Source organism: Tetrao urogallus (genome assembly GCF_951394365.1).
Source record: "Tetrao urogallus genome assembly, chromosome: 10".
NCBI lineage: Eukaryota > Metazoa > Chordata > Aves > Galliformes > Phasianidae > Tetrao > Tetrao urogallus.
This window is the reverse complement of record NC_136823.1, coordinates 19,469,156-19,489,383: the sequence shown is the minus strand read 5'-3', so window position 1 is coordinate 19,489,383 and position 20,228 is coordinate 19,469,156. Positions and strand designations below refer to the sequence as shown.

The 20,228-nt window shown below is 56.5% G+C and overlaps 2 protein-coding genes across 2 annotated transcripts; one reads left to right on the top strand and one right to left on the bottom strand.

Moving 5' to 3' along the window:
• Window positions 1-1,062: 1,062 nt before the first annotated feature.
• OXTR (oxytocin receptor) lies at window positions 1,063-4,058 on the top strand (the record flags this gene model as incomplete). The annotated part of the gene is made up of 2 exons (XM_079540279.1): window positions 1,063-1,990; window positions 3,811-4,058. 2 exons carry the CDS (start codon window positions 1,063-1,065, stop codon window positions 4,056-4,058), a joined length of 1,176 nt encoding a protein of 391 aa, XP_079396405.1.
• A 1,713-nt stretch (window positions 4,059-5,771) lies between these two features.
• Window positions 5,772-8,558, bottom strand: CAV3 (caveolin 3; the record flags this gene model as incomplete). Its single annotated transcript, XM_079540527.1, has 2 exons — window positions 5,772-6,113; window positions 8,445-8,558. The coding sequence occupies 2 exons, from the start codon at window positions 8,556-8,558 to the stop codon at window positions 5,772-5,774; spliced, it is 456 nt and encodes a 151-aa protein (XP_079396653.1).
• Window positions 8,559-20,228: the final 11,670 nt, after the last annotated feature.

Genomic DNA, 20,228 nt, shown 5'->3' with positions numbered 1-20,228 from the left:
GCAAAAGGTTCCCAAAAATCTTTAAAAATAACTGCGGGGATGTTTGTTCGGGGCCGAAGGGTGGGAGCGGCGGGGCTGCCGGGGAGCAGCGTGGTGGGACGGCGGCAGCGCTGCGCTGCCAGGCCGCTCAGGGCTGCGCGGGGAAAAGGCGCCGGGGGGCCCCGCGTGGCCGCTGCTGCGGGGAAAGGCGGGCGGAGGTGCGCGGTGCTCCTCCGCTCCGCGAGCAGCGCGCGGTGCTGGGCCGTCGGGGCAGCGAGCGCTGAGGAAACCCTGCTCTGCCCCGCCGTGCGAGGGCCGAGGTCGGCACTGACGGCGAACGGTATCGAACGTAGCCGCGTATGTTTTCCTTTCTAGCGGTGGCGTAGCAGGACTCGCAGATAATCCCGAAAGAAAAACTCCTCGGGGGTCGCCGCCGCTCCGGCTGCCAGGCAGCACAGCGCGAGCAGCGGCACGCAGCTGCCATCCGCTCCCGCCGAGGCACGGGGACAACCCCGGCGGAGAGCCCCGAACCCGGCATCGCTCAGGGACGCGCCGCTCTTTCCCAGCGTCAGAGCCCAAAGCCGCCGCTGCCGGCCGCCGCACAGAGGGGATCCTCCTCGGGTCGGAGCTCCCCGAGCGTGGATCGGGGTCGGGGGCCGCACGGCGCGGCGCTGCCGCTCCCTCTCGCGGCCGCTCCGAGCGGGCGGGACCTACCCCGGTCCCATCCGTGCCCGCGGGCGGGGCTGGACGGAGCCGGCCCCCTCCCCATCCCCATCCCTTTCCCCGCCCCGCCCGGGGCTGGGGGTCCTCTCCGCGCTCCCCGTGCTGGAGCCGCGTGCGGCAGCGGCGGGGCCGCGGATTGCCGGCCGGACGGCGCTCCTCTGCCGGTCCCCCCGCGTGCCGCTCCTCGCGTTGCTGTCGCGTCGGGACCGCGGGCTGCGGATGCGGCGGGAGCCCGGGGTGCGGCCGGGGGGGGGCGGCTGCCGGGGGGCTCTTCGGGCACAGCCGCCCGGGGGGGACGCGGCGCCGCGGAGAGCGGGGTCGTGAGGGGCCGGGAGGTGCTCGGCTCTATGCGGGGCGGCCATGGAGAAGTTGTACCTGGCGGGGAGCGGCCTGTGGGCCAACGGCACTCTGGGGAACGGCAGCCTGCAGCCCGAGGACAGAGCGACCGTCAGGAACGGCACCGCGGACCCCCTGAAGCGGAACGAGGACATGGCCAAGGTGGAGGTGACCGTGCTCTGCCTCATCCTCTTCCTCGCCCTGAGCGGCAACCTGTGCGTGCTGCTGGCCATCCACACCACCCGGCAGAAGCACTCCCGCATGTACTTCTTCATGAAGCACCTGAGCATCGCCGACCTGGTGGTGGCCGTCTTCCAGGTCCTGCCCCAGCTCATATGGGACATCACCTTCAGGTTCTACGGCCCCGACTTCCTTTGCCGGCTGATCAAGTACTTGCAGGTGGTGGGGATGTTCGCCTCCACCTACATGCTCCTGCTGATGTCCCTGGACCGCTGCTTGGCCATCTGTCAGCCGCTGCGGTCCCTGCATAGGCGGGCGGACCGGGTCTCCGTGCTGCTCACCTGGCTGCTGTGCCTGCTGGTCAGCATCCCCCAGATCCACATCTTTTCCCTGCGGGATGTGGGGAACGGAGTCTACGACTGCTGGGCGGACTTCATCCAGCCCTGGGGACCCAAAGCCTATGTCACCTGGATAACCCTCATGGTCTACATCATCCCAGTGTTGATGCTGAGCGTCTGCTACGGCTTAATCAGCTTCAAAATCTGGCAGAACGTGAAGCTGAAGACGGCCCACGGCCCCCCCGGGGGGCTGAGCTCCACCGCCCGCGGCGGAGCGGCGTTTGCCAGGGTCAGCAGCACGCGGCTCATCTCCAAAGCCAAGATCCGGACAGTCAAAATGACCTTCATCATCGTGCTGGCGTTCATCGTGTGCTGGACGCCCTTCTTCTTCGTGCAGATGTGGTCGGTGTGGGACACCAACGCTCCGCAGGAAGGTACGTCCTCCCCCCGCGGCTGTGTGCGTGCAGGGACTGCGGCGCTCCGGGCCGGGGGCTGGGAGGGACAGCAACGTCTCGGGGGCTCGGGAGTCTGGAGGGGCGAGGAGAGGTTCTGAGCGTGGAGCAGCACCGGGAGAGGCGGCGGCGGCTGCCCCTGAGCTCCCCTCACTGGAGCCGCGCGTCTCCCGTGCCCAATCCTTTTTTTTTTTTCCTGCGGTACCGCTCTGTCGCCGCTGACTTCTTTGCTTGCAACTCTTCTGCCTTCCCGTCCCTCCCCTCTGTTCTCACCCGCCCGGGCACTGTGCTGCTTCTGTATGGCTCTGGATGAAGCACAGGTCTTCCAAAAGCCCTCTGATTTAAGAGTTTTGCCTCCTGGGTGCGGTGTCACTGCTTTGCTATGTTTTACGCTCGGTGCTGGCTGCTGCTGCCATCCCCGGGGCTGCAAGCAGTGAGACTCACCGCCCGGCTCAGATCCGCGTGCTGTGCGAGCCGCTGCTGCCCCTGCACGGGAGCGTCCCCGCACCTGGGAAAAGCCGCGTGCGGAAAAGCTCTGCACAACTTTGTGAGCTGAGAGGAAGGACAGCAAAGTGCGCTCAGGGGGCAGCGCTTTGGGCACCAGCAGCAGTGCGCAGTGTGGGGCTGCCGGAGGCCAACACCGGGCTGCGGCTCTGTGCTCTGCGGCTGGGTCCGGTCCGCCAGTACCGGGCTGTTGGTGGCACCGCGATGTCCCCGCAGCCCTGCCGCCGGAGCAGCTCTCCTGCCCGGCTCCAGCCGCCCTCGCTATGCCTTTTTTGCTTCTCTCTGCTCACTTATTGCAAGTGTGGAAGTTCAGCACAGCTTTTTAAGCCCTCCCGGATGCTCCCGACAGCTCTCTCTTGGTTTTCCGAATTCGGTCTAGTCCGAATGTCTGATTTTCAGACGCTGACGATGCCGTGTCTTTCACTGTATGTCCAACCCGCAGCCCCGAGGGCTTCTCCTGACCCATCAGCGAGCAAACGCTGGTGCTTTCTCCGCAAGGCTGCACGGAGCACCGGGCTCTCAGCTGCAGCTGCCCACAGAACGCGGCCGTGTGTGCCTCTGCTGGCCCCTGAACAGAGCAGGGAGTCCCTCCGTGTGACATCCCCATCTCCGCCATGTAATGTCCCCAGCCCTTGCCCTGGCGGGCCGATCTGGCTCTCGGGGTGCTCCTGGGGCGCTCTTGGGGGCCTATTGGTGCAGCCATGCACCATGAAGTGCAATTTATCAGCACCAGAGGCAGAAGAGCTGAGTCAGCGAAAGATGGATGTATATCCTTTTTTCTAAAGTAGCCTGTAATGCTGTGATGTGCCTCAGTTCTCTCACCACGGACTTTCAGCAGTTTCCCTTTATTAGGAGCAGCTGGAGCAGTTGTCACTAGAGCAGGAATTGTGGGTGAGCGGGTTAAAGGGGAATTTGGAAACCAGAGCCACAGTTTGTGCTTTTCTTCTGGTTTCAGAGGTGTGAGCGCGTTTTGGCTGAGGCGCAGAGGGAACAGACACAGCCAGACCCAAGCGCGCATCCCCGCTGCCGGTGTTTCCCAGCAGGGCACAGGGAGAGCAGGGCGGGGGCACAGGGCTGGGGGTTGGCGCGACTGTGGGTCCGCAGCCCCGTTCTGATGGGACGGAACCGATCTGAGCTCCGGGCCGTCGGGAGGGAAAGCGCTTCGCGCCGTGTCAGCGCGGTGCCGTGGCCGCGGCTCCGCCCTCTGCCCGCTGTTTGCGTTCGCAGCGGCGGCGCGGGGCCGGGGGCCCGCAGCGAAATCCTCGCCCCCCGCACCCTGACGCGCTCTCTCCTTGCAGCCTCCCCCTTCATCATCGCCATGCTGCTGGCCAGCCTCAACAGCTGCTGCAACCCCTGGATCTACATGCTGTACACGGGGCACCTGTTCCACGACCTGATGCGGCGCTTCCTCTGCTGCTCCGCGCGGTACCTGAAGGCTCGGCCGGCCTGCGAGCTGAGCGTGGGCAGGAAGAGCCATTCGTCCTCCTTCGTGCTCAGCTGCCGCAGCAGCAGCCAGCGCAGCCTGGCGCAGCCGCCCTCCACGTGAGGGCACCGGGCCGAGGGCTGGGAAGCGCTGGGACTGCGGTGGAGAGTGCGGTGTAAATAAATAGGGATACAGACGTGTGTGCGGGAGAGCGCGGGCAGCGCGCCGCGTCGGGCCGGGCAGCGGCGAGGAGAACTCCGCGCTCAGGGCTGTGCGGGGCTGAGCAGCGCCTGGTCCGTTCCCACCGGCGGCTTTAGTGCACGGACCGTCGTCGGAGCCCCTCCTGCCTCCTGCATGGAGCTCATATGGGACGGGGCTGAGGGTGGGCACCTCGGGCTGGCGGGAGTAACGCCAGCGTGGGACTGGGGATCTGTGCAATAATGCATCTGCTGAGCGTGCTCCAGGCTTCTCCTAAGGCATCTGGGTTACACTGGGGCTCCGTGGGGTTGAGGAGCTGCCATCTGGTCCTCCGAGGCCAAGCACTTGTTCTGGGTCTGCAGCTGATAGCATTTGATCTTTTCCACCAATGCAACCTTCTTGCTTTGTAACGCACAAAGTCATGCTCACAGCATGGGTTTTTTAATTGTTAAGGAATACCTGTAAATAAAACTTTCTGGCTGTGTCTTGATGGAGGGGAGGTGCAGGACGAGCACTGTGCCAAAGGGTGAAGGCCATGGATGGCTGTGATGCATTTCACATGGCGTGAGGGTGCTGTTGAGCACAGGGCAGTGCGCTGAGTGCTGTGTGCAGTGTTCCATGTGCTGCATGAGGCAGTGCTGAGGGGGGCCCGGTGCTGCTCTCCTCACTGCCTGCAACCCCGTGAGTGCAGCAAGGCTCAGCCTTAGCGCTGGGAGCGGGTACAAAAAGCACACTGAAATCTGTACCAGTTTCTTTTTTCACTGTCACCAACACATACATTGTTACCTGCCGTGCTGTGGCTTTCCTTTCCATGTTTTTCCAGGAGCTTCAGTGAGCTGTTAGCATGCACAGCCCATCTCAGCACCTTCCACCAGACTGGTTTAAGGCGTTCCCAGAGCTCACCGTTTTTCCCCCTATGTTCATCTTCTTTCTCCTGGCAGTGAGGCATGGCGGGGATTTGTCACCACAGGAGGACACCAACCATGGCCTCAAAGGGCCAAAGGGAATCAGAGGCACTGTGGCAGGGTGGCGTGTGCTGCTTGTGGGGCCGTGGGGGTGGGAGGTGGTGGGAGCTGGGCTGGGATTTGGCTCGGGATGGGAATAAGCAGAACGGCAACACTATAAAGAACATAATTCCAATGTGGTTTTAAATTCTTTTTATTTCAACAAAAGCCTTTAAAAAAATACCTGTGATAAAGTGTTTTCAGAAACATTTTTTTCCTACAAACATTCAAATATTCTTCACTACATGTAACTGCAGCCACCCCGAGGCGCAGTGCTGTGCAGCATCAGTGCAACGTTGCTGAGGGCAGCAGAGCTCCACGACCCCACAGCAGAGGAGCACCATGCAAACTGTGCCTCTCTCTGTGGCATCGCGTTGGGAGGGACTTTGGCCTCAAATACTTGCTGGGAGCCAAGGGAAGAATAAATTGAGAATAATATCTGGACAAAGAGACCTCCCGGGCCCCGGGGCAGCACAGCGCTCGGGGCAGCACCAGTAGAGCACACAGGTGCCTCTGTGTCCTTGACATCCCAAGGACAGCTGTGCCCAGAGCCCCGGCACGGCAGCAGAGACCCAGCGGGCACTGTGGTTGCTCGGGGACCGGCACAGCGCGGCGGTTGTGGTGCTGCTGGGATTTAGGTTTCCTTCCGCAGCACGACCCTGACGTTACTGCAGATCTTGGAGAGCGCCTCGAAGAGCGGATCGCAGAAGGTGTGGATGCAGAGGGAGTAGATGCGGCTGACGCACTGGATCTCGATCAGGTAGCTCTTGATGCAGGGCACCACCGCCCAGATGTGGCAGAAGGAGATGAGGGCGAAGAGGAAGCCCCAGACCACGGCCAGGGGGATGCCCAGCACGGCCGAGAGCAGCCGGTAGCACCAATACTTGCTGACGGTGAAGGTGGTGTAGCTGCTTTTCCAGACTCCGTCAAAGCTGTACGTCCCCACGGGCTCGGCTATCACATCCTCGAAATCCACCTGGCACGGGATGGAGGGAGGGAGCGTTGGCACAAGGCAAGGTGCAGGAGCTGCTGTGTGCGGGGAAGCTCAGGGGGAGGGATTGGTTCCGTCACAGGGTGGGCACAGACACCGGGCCCAGGTTGGAGGGGCCTCGTGCCCAGCAGTGCACTGTGCCCGCAGGATAGGACATGGCCACAGGCAGGGATGGGCACAGCCATACTTGAGGAAGACAGAGCCCATTCCTGTGCTTTTTTAGCATTCAAGGACACGGGCTGCCCACACGCAGGAGGTGTTGGTGCTAGTAAAACCCCACGGTGCTCCTGATCTATGATTTTCTTATTATACATCTGGAGGTGAGATACCCGGTTCTGCCTGTTTGCGTTCTGCTGAAGAGGGAGGGATCAGCCTGGCCATGTCCTTGCAGGAATATCATTGCTATATGCAGCCATTGGGAGCATTGCAAATATTCCTAAGAGCCTCCAAATCATGCACAGACCTTGCTGCGTTGGAAGCCATTTTTAGGGAATGCATGAACCAAGCCAATTTTCTTCAGAAGAAGCACCTTTCCTTGGTTAGGCTGACATGTCTGCTTATACATTTATGTCCAACTGCAGCATCTCTTCTGTTTTTGAAAGCTCTTTGATCATAAGGTCATTCCACATCACCTTTAATTTGCTGGGGTTGGCAGCAGGCACCAGGACAGACACTGACACGGGCTGGGAAAGAACAGCCCTGTGTGTGGGTGCAGGTGGGCACAGGGGAGCAGCTCCAATCCCCTCCAGACCCTGCCCAGCTGAGATCCAAACAGGTTCCAGCTGCCTGGCCAGCTAATCGGGATAATTAGTGAGGGCAGCAGCAGGCTATAAGAAGGAGTCTGCCCTTCTCTCTTCCTTTTGCTCCCTGTGTATCAGGAGGGGCTATTGAGGAGAGATAGGACACAGGCTGAATGCTGAGCTGGGCTCTGCCCCACAGCCTTCAGCGAGTTGCCCCCAGGCACCACCTGCACATCCTGTGCCACAGCTGGGAGGAGGCTGGAGGCTCCAGGGCTGCTGCCGCCGTGTGTGTGCCAGGACTCTGCTGCCTGCAGGTGGGTGCCCTTCTGCCTGTGTGGCTGCTGCCTCTCTCTGCATGGCTCTGATGTATGCCCAGGGTGTTTGCTGGTGTGCTGCTGCCCACTGCGGAGAGGCTTTGGCTGCCCAAATGTTGTTCCACAGTGCTGGGGCTGTGGCTGTGCCTTTCCCTGCCCAGCTTATCGTCTGGTCTATTTTTGGGTCTGGAAGAATGCGAGGTGGCTTCATCAAATGCTTTGAAAGCAGAGGAAGTAGTGTAATTACATGAGTTGATGGGCTGGAAAATCCTCTGCAGAGTTTTTGGAGCTTGAGTGGAAAAAGGGGATGGGAATGGCCCGTGGTCGGGGGGAGGCCTTGTTGCAGGCACTGGGTGCTGCTCCTGCACTGCATCCCCTTCCCACAGCTGGCCCTTATCCCCAGCAGCTCTGCTGCACAGAGGCCTGCAGGCACCCCTCACCCTGCAGGGTGCCCTCCTATGGCTGTCACTGCGCAGCCCCTCAGGGCACTGCTGGGGCTCCACTGGAATACAAAGCGTTTCAGCACACAAATGCTTTTCACTGGTGCCATCAAGGTCACAGCTTGCTCAGAAGTTTTGTGAGCAGCTTGGGCTGTGCCATCCCTCCCGGTGTGCCGTTTGCTTTGATCTCAAAGCAGTTTTAATAAAACTCATCCCTCTCCTCCTTGCCCCACTTTGGGCCAACCTTACCCCAGTATTATTCTAACAAATCCCATTACACGACTGACAGAGCAGACAAGTTTCGATGGTCACTACTTAGGAAGAGGCGTTCCTTTTCTCTCTCCTCTCCCCTTTTCAGAGACGTGTGCTCCTTTTGATCAAAAATAGAGGCGGGTTGCTGCACCCCATGCTGGCATGCAGGGGAAACGGTCTTCTTGCAAACAGGACAGTGCTTATCTCAGTGCTCTGCTGCTCGAACTGCTGAGCCTTGAACATTAGCAAGTTCTTCTCAGCTTTTTTCAAAGGTTCCCTTTCAAGCAGTGGTATGGGCTGACCCCATTTTATTTTTGGCTTCCCACTGCTGTGACCAGTGAGGGCAGCCCCATATGTTTTCAGGCCAGTGGAGACGGGCAGTGCATTCAAGGAATAGAATATAGCATCAATGGGGCCACATGCACAGTGGGACCAGAGGCTGTTCTCCTCCCCCTGCCACCTGCAGTGCAGCCCCTGGCCCTCATGGCAGTGATGAAGACCTGGCTGCTTACACTCTGTGCAATGGGAAGGGAGCTAGTCTCCTAAAAGCAGTGCTCAGGAAGTCCTTACCTTTACAACGTCTTCGTTGATCCGCTTTGGATCTCTGTTCACCAGGTCGATTTCCTTGGTGTGCTGGTCCTTGATGATGATCCTCTCCTCCAGCTCTCTCTGTTCCTCAGCCATGGCTCTGGTGCTGCTGGGCTGCAGTGCTGGGGCAGTGCAGAGGGCAGGCTGTGAGAGCTGAGCAGCTGCCCCACGCCCTGGCTGTGCTCCAGGCTAAAATTAATGTCGTGCCGCATCGGTGCCCTTAAAGGGGCTGTGCTGGAGGGACCCTGTGTCCTGGGGGGGCTCTGGGGGCTGACACACCCTTGGCTAAAGCTGCTGTGATGTAGTTTGTAGCAGATGTCCTCAGCACACATTGTGTGGGTGAGTCACTGGAGCAGGTTGCATGGAGAGGTTGCGGATGCTCCCTCCCTGGCAGCACTCGAGGCCAGGCTGGATGAGACTGTGAGCAACCTGGTCTGGAGGGAGGGAGGGAGGTATCCCTGCCTATAGCAGGGGGTTGGAACGAGGTGATCTTAAAGGTCCCTTCCAACACAAAGCATTCTAAGAGACAGGAGCAAAATGGGTGGGAAATACCATGCAAAACCTGTGAGTCTGTGTGAGGGTAAATGGCACTGGTAAGGACGGGAGAATGCTGTGAGGTGAATGAGTGCGGGGCGTTGGGCAGATGGCAGCCCTGCTGCTGCACTGGGGCAGGTTTCAATAGCCACGTCTGGTCATGGGCGTTCAAGCTGAGCTTTCACCAAAGCTAAACATGGAGATATGGACAGTGATGGGTGCTGCTGGGAGACAAGCAAAGCACCCAGTGCTGGTGTGTGTGGGGCTCCGGGCGCAAGGAGTGTGACAGCCATCTCATGGAGAAGCAGTGCTGCTTGGCCGGGGCCCAGCGCTGGGTTTAGGAGTGCAGCTGCTGTGTGGTGGGGAGCTGGATCTGCTCTGCTCTGCCCACGCTATTGCCTGCCTGCCAGTGCAGGGCTGCTGCAGTGGGTTGTGTGGGGCCTGCAGAGCTGGGTGCAGCCCATGCCTGCGGTGTGCGTCATACTCTGCCTTTGGGCTGCAGCTGGGCGCTGCAGGCATGCGGATCCGGTGTCCAGGTGTGGGAGGAGGAACATGAGAGCTGGGCTGTCTGTGTGCAGCCAGCAGCCGCCTGAGGTAGTGCTGGGAGCTGCTTGTGGGGATATAAATAGGTCGGGGTGCTGTCGGAGTGCAAGTGGGACACCACACAAGTTGTGATGCACAGCTGGCAAGGGGTGAAAAATAGTGCTGGTTTGTTAGCAATTAGTGGCAACCAGGAGCTGAAGTGCCATCTGTAGGCAATAATGCATTCGTTGCATGTCTGCCTTGCTGGAGGAAGGGGCTGATGTAGAATGCTGCTGTGTTGCATCCAGATCACACCGAAGTTCTGACTTTTCCTTTTGGGATGTTTGCTAGAAATCTGACAGGCTTCTCTCTGCAGAAACCAAGCTCCCATTGCCCCCCCAGGATTGGCCAGATGTGGTCTCAAAGAGGGAGTTTCTTTTCCTAAAGTGATTATCAAGATCCGAGCTGGCCTGTGGGCTGCAGGGACCGTGCTGTGAATTCAGAAGCCTTCTTAGAGGTCAGCAAAATAACCTGCTGCTTAGGCCCAGCCAGTGAAGTAGATTCCTCTAGAGCAGAGAGGAATAAATGCAAAAAAAAATAAAGTCCAGAGAAATAAAGTTCTATGGAAAGAATAGATGACAGTGTTGGGGAACAGCATGGCAAAACAGGGAGCTTGTGCTGTGCCCTGAGAGCGCGTGGCATGGGGGTGGGAGACAGCAGTGCTGGAAATCTGGGTTGGGGCAGAGTGGGGAAGGACTGATGCCCAGCTTGGTCTGTGTCAGGGGACAAATGAACAGAGCTGTTGCAATGGAAGGGAAGCTGTCGCCAGGTGGGATGGAGCATAAGGGCCTGGTGCTTGCAGTGCTGGAGCAGGGCTCTCCTTGCATCTTTTCTAAAAAAGCAAAACAGAGGCTCCTTTTCAAGTCTCCTTCCTGTGAGCTCCTTTGGGCCCTCTCTCTGTCAGCGTGTGGGTCTGGTGGGGCTGGGTTGGATCTTGCTGCTCAGACTGGGTGCCAGGAGCATTGGGGCTGCACTGGAGGCTTAATGGCATGGCCAAAATAAGTGGCTCCTGACAAAAGTTTGAGTAGTAGCTCTGTCGTGTGCAATGTCAATTAAAATTAAATTTTGAGGTGGAAGTAGAGAAAAACATTCATTTATCATTTGAGTCTCCTTAGTTAGTTTCAAACCAAAGCAGATTGCCCTTTAAAGGAGAGCAAAACCTGTGGTGTTTGTACACCCGTGAGGGCATGGATTCAATATCCAAGTCATTCTCCATTCCTGCCTGTGTTACAGGTGCTCAGGTGGGAGCTCAAACTTCTCAGGGGCAGCGGGCGCTGTGTGCCACAGGTGCCAGGAGCAGAGGGACAGCTGTGGGAGCCTCTCAGCACAGAGCAGGGAAATGGCCTGCAGTCAGCAATTCTCCTTGGGTTGAACGGTTACAAGATTCCTTTGGTGCCGATGTCCTGGCTCTCATGGGCTGCAGCTGGAGCAGCTCCGTGCTGGTGGTGTGACAGTGCACCCAGTCTGTGAGCACTGTGTGGATGTGGGACGAGGGCAGGCAGCTGGCAGTGGGCACCCAGGTACTGCATGTAGTGCTGGGTTTGATCGGCCCAGTGCAATGGGCATCGTAGGAACGTGCAGCTGCATTTCTGGTGCCATAGCAGCTCAGCAGGCACAACCCTACTTCCTAATCACAACCCTATGGCTGTGGGCAAAGCTGTGTTTTAAATGCTGAATAAATGTCCTGTTTCAAGTTGGAAGGGAATAATGAAGTGAATCAGGTTCTGGAGCAGTCAGGGTGCCTCAGCAACACAGCTGCTCCTTCAGTGTCCTCAGCTGTGGGGTCCTGGCTGGTGCTGCAGGGTTTGGTGAAGCCTCAGGGTCTGGGGGCTGTGCTGGGAGAGCAGAGGGTCCCAGGCTGAGCTGCTCACAGCGCTGCTGAGTGGTGCTGAGCCTGCTTCAAGGGCGGCCTCGCTTGCTGCGGGCGCAGGGAGCTGCCATATAGCAGCCTCTGCCCTACTCTGCCTGTTCTCAGCTCCTCTCAGTTGCAGCGCTTATCTCTCTCTCTCCAGTACTCTAAATTCTTCTGGATTTTCATTTTAAATAGCCTTGTTTGGCTTTGCCTTATCTAGTGGGACCTTCTCTTGATTTATCACTTGTCATACCCAATTGGGTGCTCCTGTAATCAGATTTAACCAGTTCGTGTGCTGCTGCTGAGAACTGGGGTCCTATCTCACCACTGGCTATTATTCTGGGGAATGAGGCTGATTAGTTTTTTTCCTTTAACCAAAACCCATGCAGCCATAGAATAATGCTTTCCCTTTCAGCAGAGATGAACTGCTGCAGTCTGTGAATCTGGGCTCAGGTAGTGAGGAGGGACAGTGCCAGCACATGGATGGTTGTGGTCACTGCTCAGGTGGGAGTTTTGCATCACACTGTGGTGAAGGCAACCAGAAACCTGGCAGCTAAAGCTGTCTGGCAGGCACATGGATCCCCCCTAGCACCTGGGAAATGCTTTGCTACCCCTGTAGGAGTGTCTGACAATTCTCTTCCAGCCCAGTAGGATGTGTGGGGTTCTCTTGCCTATATGCTGGTAGAGCTATGTGCAGAGATTTGTGGCCCAAGGACGGTGCCAGGAGCCCAGCCTTCTCTGAAGGCAGCTAGGGTAATCTGAGCTTTGAGTAAAACACTGTGTGAAGTGTTTGCACAAGGCAGCCAAAAATAAAATGCAACCCTGAAAAGCAAGGCACGTTACCCCTCGTAAATGAGAGAAGATGCTGCTTTTTGGGTGATGTCATTGCAGAGATGTGCGGAGCGCTGCTGCGGGGCTGATCAATACTGTGGCATGCCCAGAAGGCTCCTGCTGCACACAAATCAAATTGCCCTTTCCAGCCCTGGGAGGGAGGTTAGGCCCTTAATAACAGAGCAGAATATAGAGGCCTATTTCTAGCACCAGGAGCTTTGCATGTGAAAAGCTTCAGCTGCTCTTCCCTCTGTTCTGCTCCTGACCTATTGTAGCTCTGCCCCACAGCAGTTGCCCAAAAGCTAAATATTGTGATGGCCCCAGGTGCCCATCCAGGTGCTGGCTGCTTCCCCCCAAAATAGCAGTGGTAAAGCCAAGGCTTTATTTGGGGCTCCTGTGGCTCCAGCAGGACCTGGGTGGGTGCTGCGCTGAGCAGGGTTGCAGTAAGCTAGAAGGAATGCTGTCAGTCCTGGAAGGATCTGTGTCCCCACTGACTGCGCTGCCGAATGCAGTGTGAAGGCCATGGCAGCTGCAGCCCATGGGAAGTGCTGCCCACTGCCTCAGGAGATGCTCTGTGCACAGCGTCACCTAAGCAGCTCAGAGGGCGCTGCCCAGACTGAGCATAGGTGCAAACTGTGCCCAGATCTGTGCAGCACTGCGATCACCCAGCCTTAAAATCTGCCACCACGCCTGGCAGAGACCTCGCTCGGTGGGAGCTCCGTAAGACCCAGCTGGGGTGGAGGGCTGGGGGCAGTTCCTGAGCGAGCTGGAGGTGCTGTTGCTGCTTGGATTTAATGCTCAGCACCTTGTGCTGTGCTGTGGAGTTTGGGTGCTGCAGCAGATCAGGTGCACACTTCACCTTGCTGAGAGCTGTGCTTTTTTAATGCTTCAATATATGGTTTTCAGCCTGATTTATTGCCTGGAAGATGGGTTTTGGAGCAGCAATGAGACTTGGTTATTGCTAGAGCCTGGTGTCAGCTATGCTCTAATTCCTGCCCTCGATAACAGGCAGCACCATGGGTGCTTTCTCCCCAGCCCGTCACCTCAGGCTCTGCAGTGCCCACAGCTGCTGTTAATGCTGCACAGAGCTCAGGGCACAGCAGGGGCTGCTGCAGAACAGTGGGGCTTCCTGGTTGCTGACAGCATGCTGCTGCCCTCCTGCACCTCACTTTCACATCACTGCAGCATGTGGAGACCTGCACTGCAGCCAGGTCTGCTGAGCTCCAGCTGCTCCTTGCAGGGAGCAGCACCAGTGAAGGCCCCAACCCCTGGGAGGTGCCAAATCACCCCCAGAGGAACCGTTACCTCTGTATTTTTTCTGCTAAACCTCAGTAACTGAAAACAACCCACGTGCCTTGAGCAAATATTGTGACATTTTGTTATTCACACTAGGCATGATAAGGAGTTGTTTTAGGGACTGCGGTGCAGATTTGTTTACTTTGGATGTCAGTACAGATTTGGCCTTTGGAGGAAGCACTGTAACTCTGTAGGAATGTGGATGCTCTCATGTCCACTGGAGCTCAGCCAGGACCTGGTACCCAGTGTGAGGTGTTCTGGGGCAGACAGGGCATTTGGGGCCATCTGGAACGCATAGAAACCAGGTGACTTTGTCAGTGTCTGCTCAAGAAGAGCTGTGAAGACGACATGTCAAGTCTTTAAATGGAGAACCACAGCATCACATGTTGCCTCGCAGCACCCTGCTCTGCCCTGGTGCCTGTGGCTCTTTTTCATGTTTCTGTGATGGATAGCTGCTCTGCAAGCCTAGCTGTGCTCTATTCATAGGAACGCTTCGGCTTCAAGGCAAGATGGTGAAGGCAGCAAAAATGGAGCTTTCTCCTTGTGTGTTTGTATCCCAGAGCCAACTGCTGTGCTGCACTGTGCCATGCTGTGCCCTGGCCTGCACTGGGGGTCCATGAGCAGGCTGTGCTTCGTGCTGCAGTTTTGCAGGAGCTACCCCAAACCATTTGCATCTTTATGGGTGTTGGCTGCCCAGGACTATTTATGACAGCACAATTGACTGAATTAATATTCATAGACTTTCCCCCAACCATATGCTGTAATCGTGGTGGCTGTGGCAGCGTGCCCTTGCTCAAATCGTAACAGTTCCTTGGGTGGTGTTGAATGGTATTCGTGCATGAACTTAAGGCTTCTTGAAAGAGCTCTGTGCTCTTGGGACAAATAGGGAGCTGTGCCATCGCCGCTGGGATGGGAGTGAGTCTGCTGCTTGTGGGATAATGTGGGAGATGTGGGAGATGTGGGCTAGGAGCTGTGTGGCACTGAGCCTCCTGCAGGCGTGTGAGCCTCAGAGTGTTCCTGGGGATTGAGGTGGCCCTTTGTCCCCAAGCTGATGGAGAACTGAGCCATGGGATGAACTAATGGGCAGGGCTCTTCTGGGCTGGTGGGTCTGGTGGGTCAGAATCAAAAGGGATGAGTTTTGTGTGTGTAAATCCCTCATTGCAACCGGTACCCATATGTGGAAGAAAGTGATGCTGCTCTTCTCCTTCCACACACTATTTCTGGTGCTCTCTAAAGTCATGCCTGATGCGCTGGTATTTCATGAAAATGCTCTCTCTTTGAGGGGAAAGCAGCACCAGAGTGCCAGAAAAATAGATACTCTGATAGCTGTGTGACTGGGTAAATGTTATTCTTTCCCTTGTTTTTGTAAGAAAGCTGTGTCACCAAGACTGATGTCTACCACTGTTTAGCATCGCTGCTCAGATGTGGGAAGGGAAAGTTGCACATCCCTGATGGAAGCAGCAAGCAAAGCGTGGCAGAGCTGCCTGGTGCTGTGCCACAGCCATGGGGCCTTGTGAAGCCAACCAACGTTGTTGGTTGCAGATCCTTCTTCACCTGGGTGGCGCAATCAAAAATGCCAGTTTAATGTTTTCAGCTCGATTTATTTTGGTGCTGCTCTGTGGTGCTTTGAGGGTTAACACACAAAGAGATGCTTTGTCTGCTTGTGTCCTGCTGTGAGCAGGTTTTGCTCTTTGTGCTGTATTTGCTGTTGCTGCCCCTGCAGCTTTGCTTTTTATCCTTTGGTGTTACTTGTAGAACATCTGTGGAATGACAGCAGTGTCAGCCCAGTGGGTCTGAACACGTGGAGGACCAATGCATTGCATTCCCTGACGAGGCCTTGAGGAGGCCACTGGCTGGAGCTGCTCTGTGATGAGCAGTGCCTGGTAGTGAGATTGTATTTGATAGGGCTCAAAATAGCAGAGCTGCAGGTCTGGAAATGGAATGGCTCAAGAAGTCTGAGGTGAAGTTTAAAAAGAATTTGAGCTGTCAGAAGAAGGGAAGAGCATTTGAAAACACAACAATCTGTTTTTCCCAGTTACTTGTGCAACCAAATCAGCTCACCCATGTGTCATCTACAGTCTGATTCCTTTTATAGTAAAAACAAATATTGGAGGGACTCAAGGCCAAACGTTGCTCTTTTTTGGGGTCAATCTACACTGTTGGCATCACTTTCAGTGCTGCTGAGCTATCAAATTTGGACCAAAGCCTGGAGAAGTGAGGGCGGTTGGCACCTTTAGTGCTGGGCTGCAGCCCTGCCACCTTGCAGCAAGTCCCTGTGCATCCCAGCATGGCTCCAGCTGGCATCGTGTTGTGGTGCACGGCATGGCTGGGCAGGGTGCGTGGTGCGTGATGGATCTGACGTGCCCTGCATGCACATCGCCTGCTGCTTCTGCTGGAGTGCTTCAAGCATCCCTACAGGCAGCAGGGACAGGGCTTTGAGTAGGATCAGGACTAGTGACAGGAATGGGAGGCTGCTGGCCTGGCGTGGGTAGAATCACAGAATCATGAAGGTTGGAAGAAACTCTAAGATCACTCAGTCCAACTGCCATCCCAGCCCCTCCATGCCCACTAACCATGTCCGGGAATCCACAAGGTGGAGAAATTCAGGAGTGAGGAAAGAGCAGAGCAGGGAAGGTGGGTGGGCTGGTGCTGGCTGTGCAGCAGAGCTGGCTGCTCCTTGTCTGCTGCTGAGCACCCCTCTCCCCTGGGGGATTGCCAGGCCAGTCCTGCAGGGCTTCCATGCTTCTGAAAGAGCAAACATGAAGCACTGTACCTGGGGGTTACTACTTCTGTAACTGCTGCAGCAAGAGAATACTCATTGACAGCAGTCAGCTTAATTTCTTCAGCATCAGAGTGTAGGAAGATGGGGAGTCACATCCTAAAACTGTCTTTCCATAGCAATACTCGCACAAGAAATATGCGACCCTATGAGCCAAAATGGGCCTGGCCTTGGACCAGGACCCAGCTGGCTCCAGAGGGGTTGGATCAGCGCAGATGAAGGCTTTGGAGTTGAGAGATTTGTGGTGGATCAAAGCAGTCCCATTTGGGCAGGGGCTGCGAGGTGCCTGGTGTGCCTGCTCCCTGTGCTGTGCTGCTGGTGGCTGTGCCTCACATGCAGGTGGTGGTCAGGTGCTTTAAAAGATGGAAAATCTTGGTGGGTGAGCTAAAGCAACAGGAGAGGAAGACAGGGTGGGCCAGAGCTCCGGCAGTGAGATGTGCTGCAAAAAGGGGGGGGGGGGGGGGGGGGGGCACACACACATCGATTTTGGAGAGGTTTCCCTAAATCCACACCTGGATGGAATTGAAATTGTGGCTCTGGGATTTCAGAACAGCTCCGCGTTCTGCAGTCGGGTCCCTCGCAGCGCAGACGGCGGCCTCGCAGCGCCCCCTGGCGGCGGTATTTGGCGCCACAGCCGCTGGGCTCGCGGCTGCTCGCGCTGCTCGGTCTGACCTCTGCTGCACGGCGCTGTGCGGGGCGGTCAGTGTCCAAGCGCACCCAACCCGCTGCAGTTGGTGTTGCTTTTTTCTTCTTTTTTTTTTGTTTGTTTAAACAAAACAGTGCAAGTTTTGTTACTTACATACATGATGAGCTGTATTATATCATCTGTGTGCAGCCCGAAGTGATTTTTCCTTTGCTGAGCCCCTCGGCAGCCGCACCAGAACCTCCCTGCACGCACTTTAAACGAAGCGCGGCAGTTGCTAATGAACCCGATTGGCGTTTTCACGCGATTTAAAACTCCCAGGAGGTCGCACCTGCTGTGCGTGCCGCACCTCCCGCTGCTCCCCATTGCCCCGAGGGCACGGCCAGCCCACAGAGCCAGCTGCCCGATCGCCGCAGGTCCGAGCGCTGAGCCCGGCGGTGCAGCAGACCCACCCGGTGCACGCGTGCAGCGCTGAGGCGGGCGTTGCTCTACGATGGGCCCCGCGGTGTCAGCCGGGCGCTGCTGCTGGGCAGGGGCAGCAGCCAGAACTCCGTCCTGCTTCCGGCTGGGCTTCTGCCGGGAGCTCCTGTTCTGCCAGTTATTCTTACCGGTTAGAACAACTGTGCTGTGCTGTTTTATTTATTGCTTTCTTCCCTTTGTGACTTAATGATAAGAGAGATAACTGTGGTTCAGGCAGGAAGCATTGTTTTTCTGCTTGAAATACCATTAATAGCTGCAGATAAAGGATTAGCACTCCAGCTTGGCAAAGGCCTGCTTTACTGTTTTAAGTACTTTGGATGTGTGTGTGTGTACTTTGGGTGGGCAAGAATGATTGGAACCCATCCAAAAGAGCTAAGCCCAGCTGCGGGGATAAAACAGGACAGAAAAGCGTATCCCCTGTGGGTCAGGGCCAGGCAGCTCCCTGGGACACACACCAGGCTGCTGCCATCCTGCTAGTGCCATAGGATGCATCTGTCCCATCCCTATGGGCTGCTCCTGCTGCAGTGTGGGGACACACAGGAGGGGTGCAGGGTCTGCAGGTGGTGGCAGAGGCGAGTGTGGGGGATGAAGTGCATCCCTCTGCTCTGAGCTCAGGCAGCCCGTGGTGCTCTGGCACTTTGCACGGGCAGAAGAGGTGTGAGGGAACTGCTGCTGGTGGCACAGCAGTGTGGCTGCAGGTTGGCTGGCAGGCAGCAGGGCTGGAGCAAATGAAGGGCTTTAATGTGTGGAGGGCAAGGGAGAGCCTGCATTTGTTCAGCCAAGTGTTTGTGTCCTTGGGCTCGTACCACAGAAGAGTGGGCATCCACTGCTCTGTCACTCTGCTGGGGAGAGATCTGGTCAGTGAGATGATGGTGGTGCTGTGCACTTAGTCCAAAGAAAAGTCCAAGGTGGGACTCATATTTAACAAAACGCTGCTTAATGAAATACCTCTCACGATGGGGGCTGTGAGCTTCTGCCCTTGGCTGTATATTCTTCATTAGGTGCTAATATGGTGCCTGAAGAAACTCTAATGATGTGCTGCCCCGTGAAATATTGCTGTCCACTGATGCTACTGGAAAGTAATTGAGTTCTGAGGTTCCTTAATTTATGAATGAAAAGAGCTTCAGTTAGCTTAAGAAATAATGAGGCTGCAGGAAGTTTGTTTAATAAGATGGAGAAAGAATGATTCAGTGCAGTGCTGGGGACACTGCGTGCTGCCATTGCCAGCTGTAGGGAGCTGACTGTGACCAAAGATGGAACTTTCCCAAACTTTTGGCTGCAGGTTCAACCCTAAATCCTTTGGTTTATCAGGTCTGAGCAACTGCTGCGTGCAGTGTGTGTCTGCTGGCTGCTTCAGTGCATCCCCACTGCACAGCAAGAGCTGCTGGGCAGCAGCCTGAGTGCTGAGCTTCCCAGCTTTGGTCAAAGCCCATCCAGTCTTACTGCTGCTTTAAAGCAGAGCAGTGTGTTTGTGTTTATGCACTATTGTGATTTCCAACACCACCGCAACAAGTGTGCTGTTGACTTATTTGCTCAAGATTTGGGGTATTTTTAACCAGTCATTTAAGCCATTTCTATCGGACTGGAACTTGGTACTTAGGCTCTTATCTCCATCTTTTGTTATGAATATTTTTTTTTTTAATCCTTTCCGCATTGCAAGTGAGTGATCAGGTTCCCTTTGTAGCACATGGAGAAGTGCAGTACAGCTTGGAATTAACATGAAGGATTTGCTGCAATAGTTGCAGTAAGAACAGTTGTGGTTTAACCTGGTGGGTGGCTCAGCACCACTCAGCTGTTCACTGACCCCCCTCCCCTTCCCCAGTGGAGAACTGGGGGGAAAAAGCCAAGTAGAACTTGTGGGCTGGGATGAAACTATTAATTAAGATAAAGAAAAGCTTAACAGTGATGACAATACATGTATGTATGTAACGAGTGATGCACACAATTGCTCACCACCTGACCAATGCCCAGCTTGCCCCCCCCCCCCCGAGCAGCAGGAGGAAGAGAGCAGAATCCCCCCTTTCTAAACTCTTCCTCCCCACGATGTCGCACAGTGAAATGGGAAACGTCCCTTTGGCTGGGCTGGGTCAGCTGCCCTCATTGCATCCCCTCCCGGCCCCTTGTGCCCCCATTGTAGGGCAGTGGGAAATAGCGAGTGTCCTTGGCTGCGTGCAGCGCTGCTCAGCGGCAGCTGGGACCATCGCTGTGTCACCACCACTGCTCCTAAACGCACAGCGCAGCGCCATGCGGGCGCTGGGGGGAAAACAACTCCATCCCAGCTGGATTGAAGACAGGAGCCTGCACGAGCAGCGCGGCGTTTCCAACACGTTTCCAACACAGCACGTGGCTGCTGGTTTTCACAGAAAGAAACACGGGAGGTGAATTTGGGCTCCTGGGAGGAAGGAGGAGGCTCCGAGAGGTGAGAGGGGCTGGCGGCGCCTCCCGGCCGGCGGTGCGGGTTGCGATGCGCGCTGTTTCCCCCGCATTTCTCTCTCACACAGGTGGGATTTCTGTCGTCAGCTGCCGTGCTGTGAGCGGTCATTGCAGGAAAGCCCGGCAGCGGCACACGGTGTCAGTGTTGCTCCACGGCAGCGCCGTGCGGGGCCGGGCTGGGAGCTGCTGCGGGCTGCGATCGGGATGGCCGGGCTTTAGAGCGGGGGAAGTGCCGGGCCTTGTTGTTCCAAATGGGGAACGCGAGAGACTTAGGAAATGACCCTGGGGTGGTGATTAAAGAAGGTGCTGTTCTGTTCCGCTGAAGTGACTCCGTTA